The sequence below is a fragment of the Gavialis gangeticus genome, unplaced genomic scaffold (assembly GCF_001723915.1).
Source record: "Gavialis gangeticus isolate Ggan-Ray unplaced genomic scaffold, GavGan_comp1, whole genome shotgun sequence".
In the NCBI taxonomy this organism is placed as follows: domain Eukaryota; kingdom Metazoa; phylum Chordata; order Crocodylia; family Gavialidae; genus Gavialis; species Gavialis gangeticus.
In genome coordinates, this window is record NW_017728992.1 from 17,225,362 (window position 1) to 17,244,635 (window position 19,274).

At 40.5% G+C, this 19,274-nt stretch overlaps 1 protein-coding gene across 6 annotated transcripts in view; it reads right to left on the reverse strand.

Annotated features, from left to right (window-relative positions):
* Window positions 1-19,274, reverse strand: part of CTNND2 (catenin delta 2) — a 1,155,395-nt gene that overhangs the window by 453,681 nt on the left and 682,440 nt on the right. For all 6 annotated transcript variants that reach the window (XM_019521196.1, XM_019521188.1, XM_019521179.1 and 3 more), the window contains one exon: window positions 13,116-13,368. In XM_019521196.1, coding sequence (XP_019376741.1) covers window positions 13,116-13,368 — 253 coding nt within the window. The remainder of the gene's footprint in view (window positions 1-13,115; window positions 13,369-19,274) is intronic.

The window sequence follows — 19,274 nt, forward strand, 5'->3', positions numbered from 1 at the left end:
AGGAATAATGGTCACAAGCTGGCAGAGGGTAGATTTAGATTAGATATCAGGAGGCGCTACTTCACGGTCAGGGCGGCTAGGATCTGGAACCAACTTCCAAAAGAAGTGGTGCTGGCTCCTACCCTGGGGGTCTTTAAAAGGAGGTTAGATGAACACCTTGCTGGGGTCATTTGACCCCAGTAATCTTTCCTGCCATGGCAGGGGGTTGGACTAGATGATCTACTCAGGTCCTTTCCAACCCTAGAAACTATGAAACTATGAAACCAATACTTGAGGTTTTATGGCAACTTTGCCAGTGCTTAGGTGCTATAGACCTTTCTGCTGCATGGTAAGCAGTATAAGGTATGTTTTATCCTTAACTCATCTGATGAGCTGCCAGCAGTAGGCAGAGCAATGTTTTCTGTTTCCCATAACCAACGAGGGCAGGCCTCATCTCTTTGCCTCTTCTCCCACTGTAAAACCTGAACAGTTTGGAAGAGGCAAACATTCATTACAGTCACCAGGCAAAAGAATTTGAGGAAGAAAGGCTGATTACTATCCTCTGAAGACTCTACGGATTAAACCAAACGTCCTTGATATTTTCAAAAGAAGATTTAAACAAAAGCCATGTGGGAAGGGGGTGTGTATTAAGAAATGCAGTTCTACAGATGGACATGTGCCTTCTTAGAGATTTAAGTTAATGTGGAATCTGATCATCCATTTGAACTTGCATAGATTGGCCCATTTCAATACAACGCAGTGTTCAACTTATGGAAGGACATATTAAATGGACCACACTGGGCATCCACAGCTATAATTTTCAGTGCTGACAGAGCTCTGAGATGAAAAGGATTAAACAAATTACCTTTTTCCTCCCATTTTTCTCCTTACCCCAGTTTTTACTGTTTGTAAATGAAAACATTCTTTCAGCACTGTTTGTTGACCAAAGTTTTATTCAGTCTTGCAAAGTACTGAGTATACCAAGTGAATAACATTTTATTTTCTGTCACTGCAGTAAAGCTAAATGAGTTTTCCTTTCATGCTTATGAAAGAGTTATAACACACCACATATACCTCCAGCTTCTGAAACTTATAACCTGCTTACACTCCGTTTTTCTAGTGTGCATAAAAAACAGAGATGGAGATCTAAATGGATATGAGCCAGATTATTAAGTATCTTTCTCCTTCACTTCTTCAGCACAGGATTTGGCTAAAAAAAACATGACTTTACAAACTTTGCAAGCTAACTTAACTTTCAAAACACCTCTTGGATGAAGATCCTTATTGTCCCCATTCTAAAGATGAGAAAAGAAAGGCAGAGATTAAATACTGAGGACTGTAAAGCTGGCCTGTCATGTAAATGCACATTTCTTCACATTTTTAAAATGCATTGTATTTACTAGACAGAGTACAAGAACTGCATTTTTTTAAAATTATCTTTTTCCATTGGGGAATGGCACCATGCAGAGTTTGCACCTGTTAAAGTTTACAAAGGAACCACAGGATACTGAGCAACATGTACAGCAAACACTGACAAAAGCATATTATGGTGTATTAACCATTAGGAATTCAGTTATGGCTCATCTGAGCCGGAGATGAGCCGAAGAGAGTGGGAAGGGAATGAGGCCCACACTCAATGTGGTGGTGCCTTGAGGTATTACATGTTTGAAAGGCATAAGGCCTACGAATAACGCAGAGAGGAATGCACCTTGTTGTGACTATTCAACAGGTATAGCCAAATGAAGCCACCCTCCCACCTCAGCTCTTACAGCCTTCATTAGAGCTGTGATAATGGCTCTGTTTCTGCCTTCCATTTAGATATATACTCTCTGAGCAAACTAGTGTTCTCTTCAGCTCCAACAACCACCCCCCTTCTACTGCTGCTGTACTGATAAAGAGAACATGACATGCCTTGCACTCTCTGTCATGTCAAGTATAGAGAAAAGAAATAACTCTATACCTTTTAAGAAAAGGTAAAATAAAATATTTTCATCAAAGCAGGAAGATAGTAATAAGACTGCACATTATATATGTAAAGATTGCACGAAGTAGACAAAGTAAATATATCACCAAATGTAAAGGATATGGCATAACATACCCTACAAAACAAATTAATTTCTCTGCTTCTGGTTTGGGAGCTGTAGGTACTGCCAACTGGACTCATTAGTCAAACTCAATGGAGCAGCAATGTCCACGCCACTACAGTATAATGAAATTACAATTTCTACCCATTACAATATGATGGGGGTAGTTAATGATGGTATTTAGAGTACTTTTAAAGGCAAGATGGCAACAAAATGGAGCAAACTCCTGAGCCCTTAATAGAATGACATCAATTATAGGAAAGGCTTGAAATGGACACTAATGTTACATCAACTAAAATAAACCCCCAAGCTTTTCTCCTTTGTTTAGTGTGCACTTCAGGCTTTTCTATGCCATACAAAGAAGCATACGTAATAAGCATGTGCGCCATGTAGTAAAAAGTAAAGATCTAGTATAGAAAACCATCTGCTGAATAGTGAGCTGCTTTTATCATAGAGTGAAATGAGTCATCAGTCCATATCACCCACTTCTTTCATGCCATAACATTTTTAGGTCTTTAGCAACCATTCTATTTAATCTACACAGGCAACAGAAGACAAAACAATATAAACCATATATTCCAGTTTTTTATAAAACTAGTTTTCACAATCTACAGACTAGGTATCTGAGAAATAACCCTGCTTCCCCAAGACTTGTCCAGCAGGTATAAATGGCTTAGGATGGGCTGCTCTTTTATTTATTTGGTCTTGTAATTCCTGGTCAAGGGTCCTTTGTTGTGAAATATTCTCAAGTTGGCCTGCTAGAATTCCAAGTTATGACACACTATAAATCCAATTTAAAGGCTTCATCCTTAACTATTCTGAGACCCACTCACTGCTTTCTGTTTGCTTGTTTTAAATCTGTCACCTTTTCCCATAGCTATTCGGTAAGCTAAAAGACAACTTGTCCTTTTCACATGGCACCTTGGTTTGCCTGAGATTTGCCCTTGGCCCATCTCCTTTGGTTTGCGTTTCTGCATACTTCAGGTGGCTACATCTTTGTTTTGATTCTAATGTTTTGTACTGGTTTACTGCTCAGTACTGAACTAGGTATTGGTGAATGCCTGTGAGTCTATGTCACCTCCTCAACTACAGCAAAAGGGAAAGCAGAACAGATACTTACCTGACTGGAAGACAGAAACATGCACTTAGTACTGTCATTGCAAAATAAGTGTGTGACAGCTCCACCTACTTGGCTGTGCCAATTTAATGGGCTTTCCCAGGTATGCATGCATGAGAAAAAAGTCATAGGAATAGATGACCCTGCAGTGGGAAATGTGATCAGGAGGTTACTAAAAGGTTTCTGGGCCAGTCCCTTGTTTGAATTGGTGTTCATCATACTCAAAATGGGTTAACTATTTTTAAAAATATGAATGAATACACAAGCTTCATAGATACAGTAGGGAAGGGTTTCCCCACCTTCTCTTTCCACATCAGAACAAAACTAAGACTTTCAGAATGAGAGGAAAAGACTCACTGACCCCACTGCTTAAGCTATAGTGAGGCTTAGTTTCCAGTCCCTGTTCTGCCTAAATCAGACCACATAGAGAAATCTTAGATGAGTGCCCTGACCATCGGGGTACGGATTTAATCTCTGTCTCTCTCAGTTTCTTGTGTTGGAACATTTTGTATAAATTATTAAATATGCACTTGAGCTGGGAGAGGAAGAAAGGAATGGGGTAGTGAGAGCGGGAGAGACTCTGGGCTTTAGTCTGACAGAGGTACAGTTCCCTGGTCTAATTTATGGCACTTCACAGAAAGTTCCATGAGTTAGACTGGCCCTCCCAACCCAGCAGACATTCACTGTTGGGTCAGGAGAGTGGGGGATTGAGCTTCACTTTGGGGCCAATTCAACAAGAGCCCTGCCCCCTAGCCCTGCCCCCACCCCCAGCTCCAGTGCTGTCTCAGGACAGGAGGGAGGGCAGGGAAGGGAGGGAGGCCTGTTCTGGGGTTTTACCAGCCTGTGCTGGAGTGGTGGGGGGTGAGTGGATTGGAGCCCCCCACCTCAGGAGCAGGGGGCTCCAATCCATCCAACACATCCTCCAACAAAGGCTGGGCAAACCCCAGATGGAACTTGCTCCCCTCCCTTCTCCCCATCCCATCCTGAAAGCAGCACTGAGGATGGGCTACTTCAGGCTAGCCCTTCACCCACCACGCACTAACAGAAGGTAATGAACGTGCTCCACTTTGGAGCACCTTCATTTGAACCCTCATGTGATGAGGATTCATTTGTCATGCGATAAGGAACTTTTTAAAGTGCTCTGCAGCCATGCACTTCTGTCTGTGCATGGCTATAGAGTGCTTTCAGGGGCCATTTACATGACAAAATGTCATGTCTATCAGTGCCCTCTGACTCTATAGACCCCTGCTTACAGCTCAAAGCTAGGACATGGAGGCTTTAACTCCACGTTAATTATTTATAAAGAGTGGAACAGTCTGAGAAGAAATACCCACAGAGGAGCAAAAAGCCTAAGAGTCACAGCACACAGGTAGGATGTGATGGACTGAGTTTCAAGTCCCTAGTCTGAATGAGGCCAAGAAGTGAAGCTGGGAGCTCTTCTCAGATGACAGCCTTAACCAATAACTTATTGGCTATTCTTGAGGTGCATGTGTCACTCTGTGACCAGAAATTTCATACTGGTGCTTAGACACCTTTAACTATAGAAACAGTCTTCAAAAATCAGTCCTGACAAAAAAATCTTCTCTCAAAAAAATCACAATCAGCTTCAATATACACACAGACTTAGTGCTTTTGCCTAAACACAGACACTGGAGGTTATATTCTTCTTGTCCTCTCTCATGATACTGTTTTACTGACTTTCATTATTATTCAGATTTGCAGAACAGTAATTCTGTTAATAGTATGATAATCCTTAAAACAAAACAAAATTAAATGCATCGTAAGAGCTCCTGCAGAAACATTTATCTTAAACAGCCCATGTTTTATACTATGTGCTCTAATCTCTTAAGCATTTTTTATGACCACATAGATGTTAATTGGCACTTATCTTAATGAGATCCTTTTTACTATAGGAAAAGAAAAGCTTTATAGTGTAGAGTTTGAAAATACAGTGCAGGTTGTTGTAGACAGCAATGCAAAAATGGGTTGTGATGGTTCAGAATGAAAACAGAATGTTGTGTTTCAGTTGGTTTCTTTTTTGTGCAATTAAAGGGTTTTGAATTAAGGGCTTTGAAGGTACTAAGTCAGTGCCTTCATCCTATGAGCAGTGGGAAATTAACCCCATCCAAAGTAATGAAATGGAGCATTGACTCTGAAAGCAAGAAGCGTAGCAAGAATGCCTCAGGAGATTAAAGTTTAATTATACAATATCTGGGACAATCAGTAATAATGCTGACTTATATCTGGACAGCTCAAATAGGGAGCGCCACTGTTGAATATGTCGATTTTTAATGTCCTTTAAACTTGAAACTCTTGCTTAGTTGTAACATTTTATCTCAGAAAGTGATGCAAAAACTATCAAAAAGTTGTAAAAATAAGTCTTTGCCAACATTGTTCTTAGAAAATTTTAACTGCAAATCTTTATATAATATAATTCACTACGGTACAGAAAGCTATAACCAAACCAGCCCATTGTTACCACTTAACATACACATAGCCCACCTGTACAAAGAATTATATTTATTCACTTTTTAGTTAATATACAAAATTCCTTAAACTTTCTGTGGTCTCCCTCATATGGCATAATAAGTTTAGATAAAGTTCTACACTTGAGCCCTTCCCATCCTCAAAACAACAAAAAAATCAAGCAAAAACAGGAATTACAAATAAAACTGGAATGTTCTCTGAACAAAAACTCTTCCTTATTAACTTGATCTTATCTAGGGAAAGGGACAATTATATATATCATAACTAACTTAACAAAATGTGTTGATCTTTTCAGGTAAAAGATGCAGCTTTTTGGTTGTGTGGATTTTAAGAGAGATCTATGGGTAGTTTGGGTCCAAGATTTAAGCTTTATAAGAAAAGGTTTTACAAATGCAATTAATTGAATTTTTATTCTTCCTCCCTTAATTTAAGTGTAAATAGTCTATTATTTTACTTATCAGCCAAACACTATAGCACAGTCTTAAAGCAACTGTGAAATGTGACGTGAAATGACCTCTACTTACCACATCGGCTTTTTTATAAAGCATAATAAGCAAACAAACATCAGATGCAAGGAAACATGCTTTTATAAATAAATAATTTTTACACAAAGTCAGTTTTTAATATATGGCTTTTACCTTAATACTGTCCCTTTAAATAAGATTATTAACATAATTTTAATGTAGCTTATCATGATTTCACCATAAAGGTTTATTTATGTTTTATATTTTGGTGTCATGAGAAGAAAAAAAAGGGGGATGAAAGGCTTTTAAGTGTTATAGTGAAAAGTTTTACACAGAGAAGTTTTAAGACCAGGGAAGCTTAGCATTTATATAGTTTCTGGATTCATACATTGGGGTGGGAACTGGATGACTTGCAAATTATTTCTAGGGCACAAAGTCAGATGGTGTTAGGGAAGCATAAAACCTCAAAACATTTAGCTGATTCCAGAAATCTGATTGGCTATTACATGTCCTGAATTGAGAACAGGGAAGGAAATTTTACAAAAATAGGTTCTCACTTGAAATTTTTACTTTGGTTGAAACTCCTATAAAAACAGCTTCATTATGGTGTATCTTCCTCTATTATAAAAAGTACAAAGTGTGTATACACATGTGTGTACACACATTACACATACACACATATGCACGCACAAGCGTGCACACACACACATGCATGAAAACAGATGTTGGGCTTGGATTTCATTTGCCAAATGTCAGCTCAGTGTGTGTGTGTGCGTGTGCGTGTGTGTGTGCGTGTGCGTGTGCGTGTGCGTGTGTAAAGCTGAAGTACTAGTAATCCAAGCTATACAATGAAAACAAAGGAAAAAGCTTTAATTACAGCAATGATAGCTAACCCTCTCTGGTCCCCCAAATTTCAGATGAAAATTCCAGCAAAACAGAATAATAAGCATAATTTAAGGGAAACAATATTGTTTGGTATTTTAGATATTCTATTTGCTCATCAGGATGATATCATTAACATCTGTCCCTTCCTTTTCTTCTAATGAATTGACTCACATTTGCTAGATAATAAGCAAAAATTTATCATCTTATGACATACAAATCATTTTAATTCCTTTGGTTTTTCAGTTTAGTCTACTAGTGAGCACTGTCATATCTGAAAGGTCTTACAGACTTTGTGCCAAGAAGATGAGGTCTTCCACTCCCTTGAATTCTTGCAGTAGATTTGATCATATTTTTTTTTAAAATAAAGCAATAACTTATAGGGTAAACGAATTCAAAGACCTCAGATTATTTTGGACCCGATGATCTTAAAGGTCCCTTCCAGCCCCTAACAATCTATGAATGAATCTATTCAGCCCATTTGCCACCATAAGACAGTTCTCTTCAATATGTAATCCTGGGGTTTGCTCAGTCTGGCTTCAGAAGCCCAAGTGATCTCTCTCCTAATACAGCTGTATGACAGAAGACAGCTTACAATCATCATTTCTTGACATTCAGCCCCCAAATTATATTTTTTTAGTTTTATCTATTAGTCATCATTATATTATTAAATGATGTATACACCAAATAATGTCTACACTTAGTGTTGCCTAAATTATCTGTAAACTGTTTTGCCTCCCTCCTTCTACTTGTCAGTTAGCCCAGCTTTTAATCTTTCCCATAAATCAATGTGTCCAAGCCCTCTGATAGTTTTTGCTGCTTTGCTCTAGACTTCTTCCAGTTTGTCAATACCTTTGGTAATGTAATGATCAGTACCAAGTGCTATATCTTTGGAGCAGCTTAGTAAATCATTCTGGCCATGCCAGGGAATATAGCTCTTGGGCATATGCTCAAAAGACCCATTGCTTCAAAAGGACAGTTAGAAGTTTCAAGCATGGTGCTGCTACAACTGGTGAAGAGTATTGTAATAGAGCGCCCTCGGCTCTCTGTTCCTTTAAGAAGAAAACCAGCCCAGCCAGGGAGCTCTGCAGGCTAGGCAGGGGGCAGCAGCTCCCAGGTGCCAGCAGCAAACCTAATGAGACAATTATCAGCCAGCCCAAGCAGTCACCTGACCAGATGCAGGCAGGGACCTGGGTACATATAAGCTCAAGGCTAGGGCTGACAGAGAAGTCTCTCCCTGGCTGCCACAGGGGAAGGAGCTCCTGCCTAGGGGAGCCACCCAGGGATGATGGGCTGACCATTTGCTGCCTGTAAGAACACCAAAGCTTGGGGAGCTCATAAGGAGCCTATGCTGGGAGGTACACTAGTAAAGGGGAGAAAGAAGGTTTGCTATCTTAAAGGGACTTGGGGCTGCTACTTTGTTGTTTATGTTACAGCCAAGGGGCTTATGATTTATATTACCATCAAGGCATGGCAGATGAGGCAGGCGCCCTAGGGGCAAAGCAAGGCATGGTTTTGGAGCCACCAGGGGACATAATGGCCCGGGGACCCTGATTACATTTCAATGTTAGGCAAGGTTGCTTCACTCTTTGCATACAATTCAAGGGGCAGCTACATCTGCATAATTCCTTACTAACATGCAAGTGCCTAGCAGGGAGAAAGACAACAGGTACCTTTTCTTCTTGTTGTCTACATCTTGCGTCCCATTGCCTGGATAAATAAGAGTGAAAATTCCATCCTTAATAATAAGCTGATTACTTTATTTGAAAAGGAAGAATCAAATTGTCCTGCAACTTCAATTCACTGTTACTTAGGGCCTCCTGCAGGGAGGCACTATGGCCCATGTATGCAGACCATCTCTAGTGAAAACCCTTAAGCTCTACCCTCCAGTGGCAGTACAGCTTGCTGTAGATGCTCTGCTGAATATTAGGCCCTGGAATTGAACTACTTCTTAGCCCCTCACTTCCATAGAAAGCTCAGAACTCATGCGCTCCAGGCAACAAAACACAGGAAGTCTACCAGCTGCAATCCCTCCACTTCTGTTCCTGGATTCTGGCTCTTCCATACCCAATTTCCTGTCACTATTTTCTGCAGAGTCCATCTGCTATTACTTGCCTTTCCTTCTGTGTGTAACAGAGGCAACAAGGATTAAAGATACAGAGGCAGGAAATGGTAGCTCATGTGACTTGCCTAAGAGTGACCGATCCTTGGAGTTTAATCTAAATGCAATGTAGTGATACCCTAAAAATCTGTTTTCTTTGCCTCTTCCTGATAGCAGCATGCAAAGATACCAGACCCTTTGCATTTTGCAGACTGGATCTAGAGCTGGGTGAATACTACAATGAAGTCTTTGCAAATATGAGTTTGAATAAAATTCACGCAGCTGGTTCTGAAAGCCTTTGCTTTCCCTTCATTTAATTTACATGAACTCCATAGGAACAGACTTTTATTTACAAGTTTTGTGAAAATAGCAGTTGTCACAAATACTCATGCATTCATAGCTTTATGTTAGATTATCATAGTTTCCAAGGCATTCATAAAACTTCTTTGTGGCTGTGGAGTCATCCAGTGAGTGAACAACAGCAATACTATGCAACTTAGGTGACCAATCAGACAACATAATCTATGAATGAATATTGAATATTAATGAATAGTGAATATCCAAAGCAATACAGGTGGTCAACAGTTCATCTGGGCTAGGAACAGACATTCAAAAAGCCTGAGCCTGAATTGATTCAATCTTTGCAGGTTAGTCTAACCTGGCTAGGTTGAACCAATTTGCAAGTGCACAGACATTCCCTCTGGACTGAGGAAATGCAGGCATATGCCTCCAGTGGCTCAGGCTAGAAGCCAGAAGGCACTAGAGCAGCCTTCCCTCCCTTTCCTTCCACAGCACTGAGGGGGCCATGGCCAGGCCCAGCAGAACGCTCTGATTAGGGAGGGGTTTAAACCCCACTCTGCCTGCACAGTCCCAGGCTTTTCTCCACTCGCTGCTCAAGGGGCGGGAGTGTTGCCAGTCCCCAGCCCCTGGCTAGCACTTTGAGGCAAAGGGGGGAGGGAGGACTACATGTGTGCAGTGCATGCATCTGTTGATGTTAGTGAGCTTTTCATCTTCCTCTCCCTGCTTCTTGATACTGTCTGCAAACCTGACAGGGAAGGGAGCCAGCAGGAAGCTGATAACAGAGCATTTAGCAGTCCATCAAAAAAACAAAAGCCTCTCTCATTAGTTCAAGCTCTTCTTAAACAGCTTCTTCCAAGGAAGGAACAGAGGGACATTACCAGCTGACCTGTTGATTAGCTCCAAAAAGCTCTAAATGGACACTGTCCTGTCTGCATTTGTTCCGTCCCAGTGAAATTGGAGACACACATACACAGACACCTCTCAGCATTAGCTAGCATACCACATGCCAGCTAGGGTCCATGGTGCTGGGGTCCATGCCATGGGAGATGGGAAGGAGGGAGGGGGGAATCCCTGCTTGAGCAGCAAGCAGCGGGGGGGAGGGGGAACAGGGGGTTCTACTAGGGAGCAGAGGGGTGGGGCCATCCCTGTTCTCTGGAGTAGAGAGCACAGCCCAGGGATGCAAAGCATATGGGATGCTGGGGGACTCTGGCTTAACTTAAACCAGAAAGGGGTCTGGGAGAGACATTGCATAAACAGGTTTGACCCAAATCAGATAAATCTGATACTATATTCAACCCAGTTTATCATAAACCAGTTTCAGCCATTCTGAAATTGCTTTATATCCATGGAACTTATGTTCTATTACAGATATAAACCTGTTTCTGATCACTTAAACCAGTTTATGTGTAATGTCTGCCCGAAGCCCCTACCCCTGCAGACCAAAATTCCTTTCTATAAACTATCATAGCAATCATGGCCTGTTTATGACTAATTTGCACAATGAAAAAGGGACATCTGAATCAATACCTGTGAAAAACTGATCAATATTTACTTACACCTATGGCTGTCAGAATACCTTCTTCTTTGTCAATTATGGAAAGCAGCATTAATTTCATTTCATGCACAATGAGTATCATATGGAGATGAAGAAGAGAAACATAAAAGGGTTCGTAAAGGAGGCAAAAGCAGCAAAACTAAACAAAGGGCATTGTACAAAAAGAATAAATCTGACATCCACCACACAGATAAGCTATACAGGTGCCAACCCTGCCAAGATTACAGTGATAGTATTTGTTCTGAACAAGGGTGAGCTCTTTTAAAACAATGTGTCCAGCACTACTAGGGATATAGTAAATATGCTTTCTCTCAGTATAAGGCAGACTGCCTTCAATTTCAACTCGTTTCAGCTGCTGTCAAGTTTCCTCTTGTGTTTCAGATTCCTATATCTCTTTTCTCATAGTTTTGTTAAGGTATTACTGCAAAACCAGAATTCAGTTCCATGAATAAAATACTTTTTTGTAAGCGCCTCATCAAGAATTCAGTACTGTACACCCACCACTTGTATTTAGTACCTTTCCCTGTAGGTAAAATTTTTCAGTGGCATGACAGGTTATCTTTACATGATAACTGGCACTTGTGTCCCCTCACTCAAGCATGTGAAGTGTCACCTAAATTGAGGTGATTGAGAGAGCAAATGAAAAAGGGACATCTAGTAAGCATGAGCCTGGCTAAAAGCAGAATCAGTCTGAATTGGTTCTTGGTCTCTTAAACCAAGAGACATGCCTTCCCTCTTTCCTGTTATATCTGGGGGCAGTGCCATAAAGCATGCTCTGCTCCCTTACTCCCATATCATGCATACCACCCCTAAAATAAGGCACTGCTTTTTCTGTGCATCTCTCAAGTGTGCTTATTGGTTCATATTCAGCACCACTCTTTGGCTGCAACCTCCCTTATTTTCATTTATAGGGTTGGGCATGTGCTGTATGGGGCATGTTTAACAGTGCTTGCTCTGGTGGGGCAAGCATACCCATACAATTAGTTTCTATATGATTCATCAATTTTCAGAGTTCATGCTGCTAAAACTGAGAACAATTTGTTTCTGTAGTGGAAGAAGGAACACCTTTCCATTTTGTCAGTCAAATATTTCTTTAATGACTTGTGGGGATGTATTTTTGGATTCTACTTTTGTTAACTTTCATGCAGCAAATCTACTACAAAGAAACATGTATTTCCGTAGGTCACACATGTGTGAATAAAATCTAAATGATGTAACTTTTCAGGAGTCCCATTTCAACTTCAAAAGCTTTTAGCAAGCAGGAGTCATTATGAGCCACAAAGATGAAATTACTAATACTTTACATGACAAAAACAACCACATGCATCAAGAGATACTAACACTTCTATTTCAGTTACTGTTATCACTAAGGACAGTTCGGTGATTGCAATGCTGCCAACAAACTTGCCCTCTCTGATTTACATTATACTTAGAGAAGGCTGTGATGAGTGTTTTATTTCTACACGTATACATACATATGTACACTACTTTCCTCAGTCCACCCCTAAATTACATGTGTATATTGAGGCAGATATTTTCAATTAATAAGAGATATGATACATTTAAAATTTATAGGCATCCATAATTAATTCTTGAAAATTACACTACAAATCACTCCATTATCATATACCAGGGTTTGGAGCCTATATTCCATAGCTTAAGATGAGCTATAGACTTGAATATATTCTATTTGGTAATAATTGCTCCCAGTCATAGCCCAATACTGGGCTGGCAGTTTTGCATTCTGTTAAATATTTATAGAAAAACAAGTCAAACAACTTTCTTTCTGCAGAGAAAAAGAAAAATGTAATCCACTGCCATTAAGATTCAAAGACTCAGGGTGCCAGTGTTCTTATTTTCACACAAACAAACAAGTTACTTTTTACAGGACTACATATGAAAGCACAGCCAGAAACAGACTAAATTTATGCACTCAAGGTCACATTACCATTTGCTATAAAACAGCGCTCATAAGACTATTTAAGGTAATATATTAAAATAGATCATTACAACCAAACAAAGAACCACATAGCTAAAATTATTTTTGTTTGAATTTTTGCTGACATACCATCATTGAAACAAAGAAACTGCAATCAGAAGTCACTTTATGAACATATGACAGTAGACAAAGTAAGGTTTCACCCACCTGGGATCTTTCTGAATGCTATCAATGGAAGGTGACCTAGCCAAGGTCCCCTCAGGTGGGATGGCTGGCCCAGATTTGCTGTATGGTGATTCAACAGAAGGACAATACTGCAGCTGTCGGTAGGGATCTGCGTAATTGGAGGCTGGGCCTGCAGCATAGCTGGCCCTCTGGAAGGTCGATGTTGCGTTCTGAGTGCCGTGCTGACTGCCTGTGCGCTGTAAGGGTACGGAGTCGACACCAGGGGAAGATGGGGCTACGACAGGAAAGTAGGGACAAAGTAAAAAATTGAGGACCTGTTCACAGAAATGGTTAACCAGGTCTAGGCAGAGGAAAAAAATACACACATATAAACAGGGGTTCAAAAAAATGAGAAAAAACAAGAACAACATTGTCATATTGAACACAGCAAGGTAAAAAACTATCAAGTGAAATTCTAAATAATATGCTACTTGGGACTGAAGGATGTTTAAAGTTCATTGAATTAGGTAGGAAATGTTTTTTGCTCTATTGCTTTCAGTTGTTTACATCATATCTGAGAACGTGTTAACCTGAAATTAAAAACATACAAGCATGTAAAGTACAGATATTTTCTTATGCATCATGCAAAGATGACAGGAGTAGTTACAGTAAAGTTTAACACCATGAAGGGCCTAGTTCTGAAACCCTTACAGAGGTGGGATGCAACTCCCACTGGAGAGATGCAGAAATAAGCACTACCGGTCTAGTTTGAGAGTGATGACTCTCCCCTCTCTTAGGGCCGAGAATTATACAGAGGTCTGTCATACCATTTTTGTGATTCCAGTTTTAGTAAAACACATACAAGCATAGCATTGATATTGAAAGGGTTAAATTATACACATTGCAAAAAAAGTTTTTCTTCATATTGCTGTAAAGAAGCCCCACTTTTCTGCTACTTCACCCTAACGAGAACGCCACCATGTGCAATTCTTGCTATCTGCCTACAGTGATAGTGAAGTACACTTGTCAAGATTATTATATTAACGCTTTGGAGAGACTCAATAGATTTAAAGTGACTTAGTGCTCTAGCTCCTTAAAAGTCTTATTAGTCTGCTTCATAGTCCATTATCTTTTTATTACACCAATATAGCAGACCAGACTTTAAGTACAGCATTGTGCATCAAGTTTATTATCAGAATGCAGTAATTTGGAGCCCAAGACCTGCTGTTTTGATTGTATCGATTGGATTCTTGTTGTATAACTACAGAATCAGTCCCTATGTGACCTTTTAGCCTTCAAGTTAATACAAAAAAAAGACTGGTTTCCTTTACAAAAGCCTCTCAAGTGTAAAAGGTACATCAAAGGCCTACTTCTGCTCCCAAAGGAACAGGGATCAGTGTGTCCTGGTTCAAGATTATTTGACTACATCAAAATCACAGGCCTATAAGGCAAAGCTGCACCCTTAAGTTACAGCTTGCTATTAAGTATTTTCCTTAAAATACACCTCTGATGTTAGACTGTTTATGCCACCCTACCCTAAGGAGCCTCAGGACAGCTTACAGCAAACAAACAAACAAACAAAAACAGATAAATTATAAAGACAAATAAAAATACTAAAATAAAATTATATCTAATAAAACAAACTCCCCAGACAATGCTTCAAAATGTAACCTCACCTGTTGAAGGGTTGTCAAAATAAAGAAGACTTACAATGTTGCCAGAGGATGTCCTTTCTTGGGTACTGATGGACCACACGTGGGGAGGAAAGGGGAGGGGTGGAGTGCCAGAGCTCAGAGCTGAAGAGTGACTACTGAGAACAACCTCCCACATGTTTTCACTGAACAAAACTGGTGCAGATATGGTAATTCCAGGAGGTTGCTTTTGCCTGACCTTAAGTGAAGAAGCCTTATCACAGTGGTGCATAAAGGAGAAGATAGTTCCTTAGGCCATATCATTTAGGACTGTATAGGTCAAAATCAGTACCTTAAATGATGCCCAAAAAGCTACTGGAAGCCAGTGCAGGCTTTGGGGCATTGTGATGTGCTCCTAGCGACCCATTCCCATTAGAAGAACCACTGTGTTCTGTACCAGCTGCACCTTCCTGATAGCCCTCAGATGAACATAGAGCACAGTGGAGCAGCTTAGCTTCAAGGTTAGAAAAGCATGGAGAGCAGATCCAAGTCTGAAAGAAAGGGTTGCAGCCTTCTCACCAGATGTAGTTGGTAAAAAGTGCTCCTAGCCACTGCCACAATCTGAGAATTCAGGTGCAGCAAAGGAACTAGAAACACCCCAAGCCTAAAGATCTGAGTGACATGGAGAGGTTAAACTCTTCAGGTGTCCCAGTCACTCTCTGCAAGTCATCACGTCTGGCCACAACCATCACCTCTGTCTTGTCTGGGTGCAGATTCAACTGGTTTACCTACATCTAATCCCTAATGGTAGCCAGACACCCAATACAGACCAAGACTTCAGGTGTTGGATTGATGAAAAACAGAGATAGAATTAGGTATCATCAGCTTACTGATGGCAACGCACTACAAATCTCTGCACAATTTTGCTACATGTTAAACAGGAGGAGTGATAAGATCAAACCCTGGGTGACCCCACAGGGAAGGTTCCAAAGGGGTGATGATCATTCACCCATTATCACCCTCTAGGACTTCCCTGCTAGGAAGCAGAACCAATGAAGAGCAGTTTCACAAATACCCAAATCATGTAAATATGTTATCAACACCTCATGGTCAACTGAACCAAAAGCTCCTAAAAATCTAATAAAATAAAAAGCATGAAGTTTATCTCATTGATCTCCAGGAGAATATCATTAACCAAGACCACAAATGCCACCTGTGTAGTATGGCCAGGACAGAAACAAGAGTGACAGGGTCCAGGAATCCAATAGCATCCAAATGCACCTGGAGCTGTTAGAAGACTACCCAGTCAATGGCCTACCCCAAGAAAAGGAAGGTGGAAACAGAGATAGATGGCTGGGGAGTCATCATCAAGAGATTATTTTTTGAGTGGGGCCTAGAGAAGTTCAGACTTAAGAATGTCCAGCACCCTGTCCTCCTAAGAAGGGGAAGATGCCAAGCCACAAGTCAACTGCAATAGCCTGTGTCTCCTCAGCTGACTTCTGAAAGCCAGGACAGGCATGGGTCCAATTCATAACTGGCTAACTGAATCCCTTTGAGCGCATTCTCTGCATCAGTAGGTAACAACAACTGAAACAACCATATAAACCAAACAAAACCCAGCTTTCCTAACCATGAGGTCTGACTCTGCAGCAAGACTTGCAGTCCCCAAGGCACTCTGGATATGAATGACTTTGTCTACAAAGCAGGGGTCAAACCCATCAAAGAAACCTGTAGGTCCTCAGTTTCTGGTGAAGTCAACCCAAATCAACCAGGCCACTCACCACCCAGAACAGTTCTGCCACAGGACACTTTGCAACCTTTTAAAAGGATATAGGGATGAACTGGTTGGCTCCAGTATGAGCCAGGATCCCCCTGCATATTAACTGATTACCCTCCTACTTAACAGGCTTCAAATCTCCTTTATACCAGGGGTAGCCATGCCTCCACAGCAATGACAGCAGACACCGTCAGTGTACTATTCTACAATTTGACCAGGCCATCAAACAGAGTAGCCATCAAGGTCAATGGGAACATCCCCCAGAGAGTTTTGGAATCCTACCAGCTCCATGAGTCTTCACAGGTGGACTGACTTAACTGGTTGAGAACCAATGGGGGCATTGATAGGCAAGACAGCCCAGATGCATTAATACTGTTTTATTCCTTTTTGGCTCTATATTAGGATGGGTAGCAAAGAGGAAGGGACAGACTATTAAAGGCTTTATTTTGAAGTATATATTGAAAGCTGAAATATATAAGACTTCAAATTTTGTTTAGTTATTGTCTCCTTGGGCCAATTTAAATTCTAGTACAGTATTTGACACAGATCAACTATTTTTCTACATAGAGTATTGTATTTCTGTCTTGTATTTGTTTTGTCTTGTAGTTTTCCTTTTCATGCCTATGAAGAATTAGTATAATTGGAATTTAAGTCATTAGGATAATAGCTATGATGCTATAATATTGCAAATGTGGAAGTTAACAAACACAAAAACTGCAACAGGATTATGTTAGTTGACATGTAAGCAAGTATACAAAAATCTTTCTTTTACATAGGGTTTCATGTGATGATGTATATTTGCTGAGTGACTAATGAAAATATATGTATTAAAATATACTGTTGTTTCAAGGGGGGGCAAATAATAATGCAGTAACTATATCAGAGTAACAACACACATACCACACAAAATCCAAACAAAATCCCTGCATCCTCAGCAGCATTAGATTGTATTAGATTAGAAATATAAAGGGGGAAAAAGGATAATTAACAGAGAATCAAAATGTTGTCTCACAGAGAAAAGAAGCTGAAAAAGGAGAAGTTAGGAAAAAATACTGAAAATGTTTCAAGTTGAAATGAAAGGAAAAAAGGAAATACATGCAGCATTAAAATCCTGCTATTTAGGCATTAGAAAATGACATTGCAGCGTGTTGCTACCTTTTGATCAGTCATTGAAACCTAGAGAGCAGCCAAAAGCTCTAAATAGTAGCATGACTAAAAGGAAGTCCTTTTTGCCACACAGAAAATTATTTGGTATAAAACCCCATGCATTTCATCTTCTTTCCTAGCAACACAATTCAATGACACTTTTTAAATTTTTGACACTAACTGCTTCCATCTTTTTTCTCTTTTTGTAATGCATCAGGAGGGTATCTGTATAAGCTGAAGAGACTTGTCACCCTCCTAACTCCTACAAACCTTTTGAGTCATTCTGATTCATTCTCCTAATTATGTCTCTCTAACAGACTTATTTCCTTTCTAGCTTTATCGCAATGCACACAGACCTGTGGTAGGTACACTAAGAAAGAATAAGACAAATAAATGACTTGATAAAGAATATGCAAAATAATATATGCTTGGCCAATGCCAGCTGAATTTTAATTTAAAATAACTTGAAAAAAAAAAACAACAACAGGTAATAGTATATCATTTAACTAGAATGTGAAACTTTTATATAAATTGTGAAAGAACCCATGTTTGGAGGGTGCTCCTATGAAAGTTGATGTAAAGCTGAAACAGAGCTCTTTTCTCTCAAGACACATTACCATTGATCATTAAACTCTCTCAATGGTAAGATCTATTGTTTGTTATGTGGCTGTTAATTTAAAACATGTTCAATTTCTGAATGGTTATAATTCTTCTGTTAAGCTCTTAAGGCAGAAGTGACATGAAAATAATGTCTATAAAGCTCAGAAAGAAAAAGAAACAATGACAATTTTTGACTTGCCATCTTTTCAACTACAATAGGATTTCAGTTCATAAGTAAGGAACAGCAGATGCATGTTCAGCTAGACGCATATGAAACAACAGCTTCAGCAAGTGTTTGGGTAAACTTTTGCTGGGCTTAAATTAAGGATTCACGCTCTTGGAAACCAGGTTTTGAATTCTGGATCTGAATGTCCACCCCTTCCACAAATGAGCAGGTGACATCACAGTTACAGCAGAAAAGACAAATGGTCCTATGGTTGCTCAAAATTGGGCTTGTGCCACACTTTGCCTGCCAGTGAGGACAGCACTGTAGGTTTGCTTGAGTTGTCACAAAACCCAAGAAGGTAAACAATTAAAACTAAACTTTATCATTTAGGGATAGCGGGGGGTGGGGGGGGGGCATGGAATTCCACTACGGCTAGGGGCAGACATTCAAAAACCCTGAGCCTGAATTGATTCAATCTTTGCAGGTTAGTCTAATCTGCAAAGAGTGAACCAGTTTACAAGTGGACAGACATTTGGCAAATGCCTGCAGTGGCTCAAGCCAGCAGCCTTGGGATGCTAGAGCAGCCCTCCCTTCCACAGGGAAGCTGAACTGAGGAGTGGGGGCATAGCCAGGCCCTGGCTGGCCCACTCCAGGTGCTCCCTGACAGCCAGAATTCCCAGCACCCAGGGTTTCCTGGCTCCAGAGGGGAACTCTTCCCCATCCTCCTTCTCCCCCACCGTAGCAGGGCCAGGAGGGAGGCCCTGTTTGGTACAGAGGGGGGCTCTTCTCCCTCTTCCTCCCCCACCGTGATGGGGTGGGGAGGGGGGGCGCTGTGAGGCTGCCTGGCCCCAGAGAGGGACTCTTCCCCCTGCTTCTCCCCC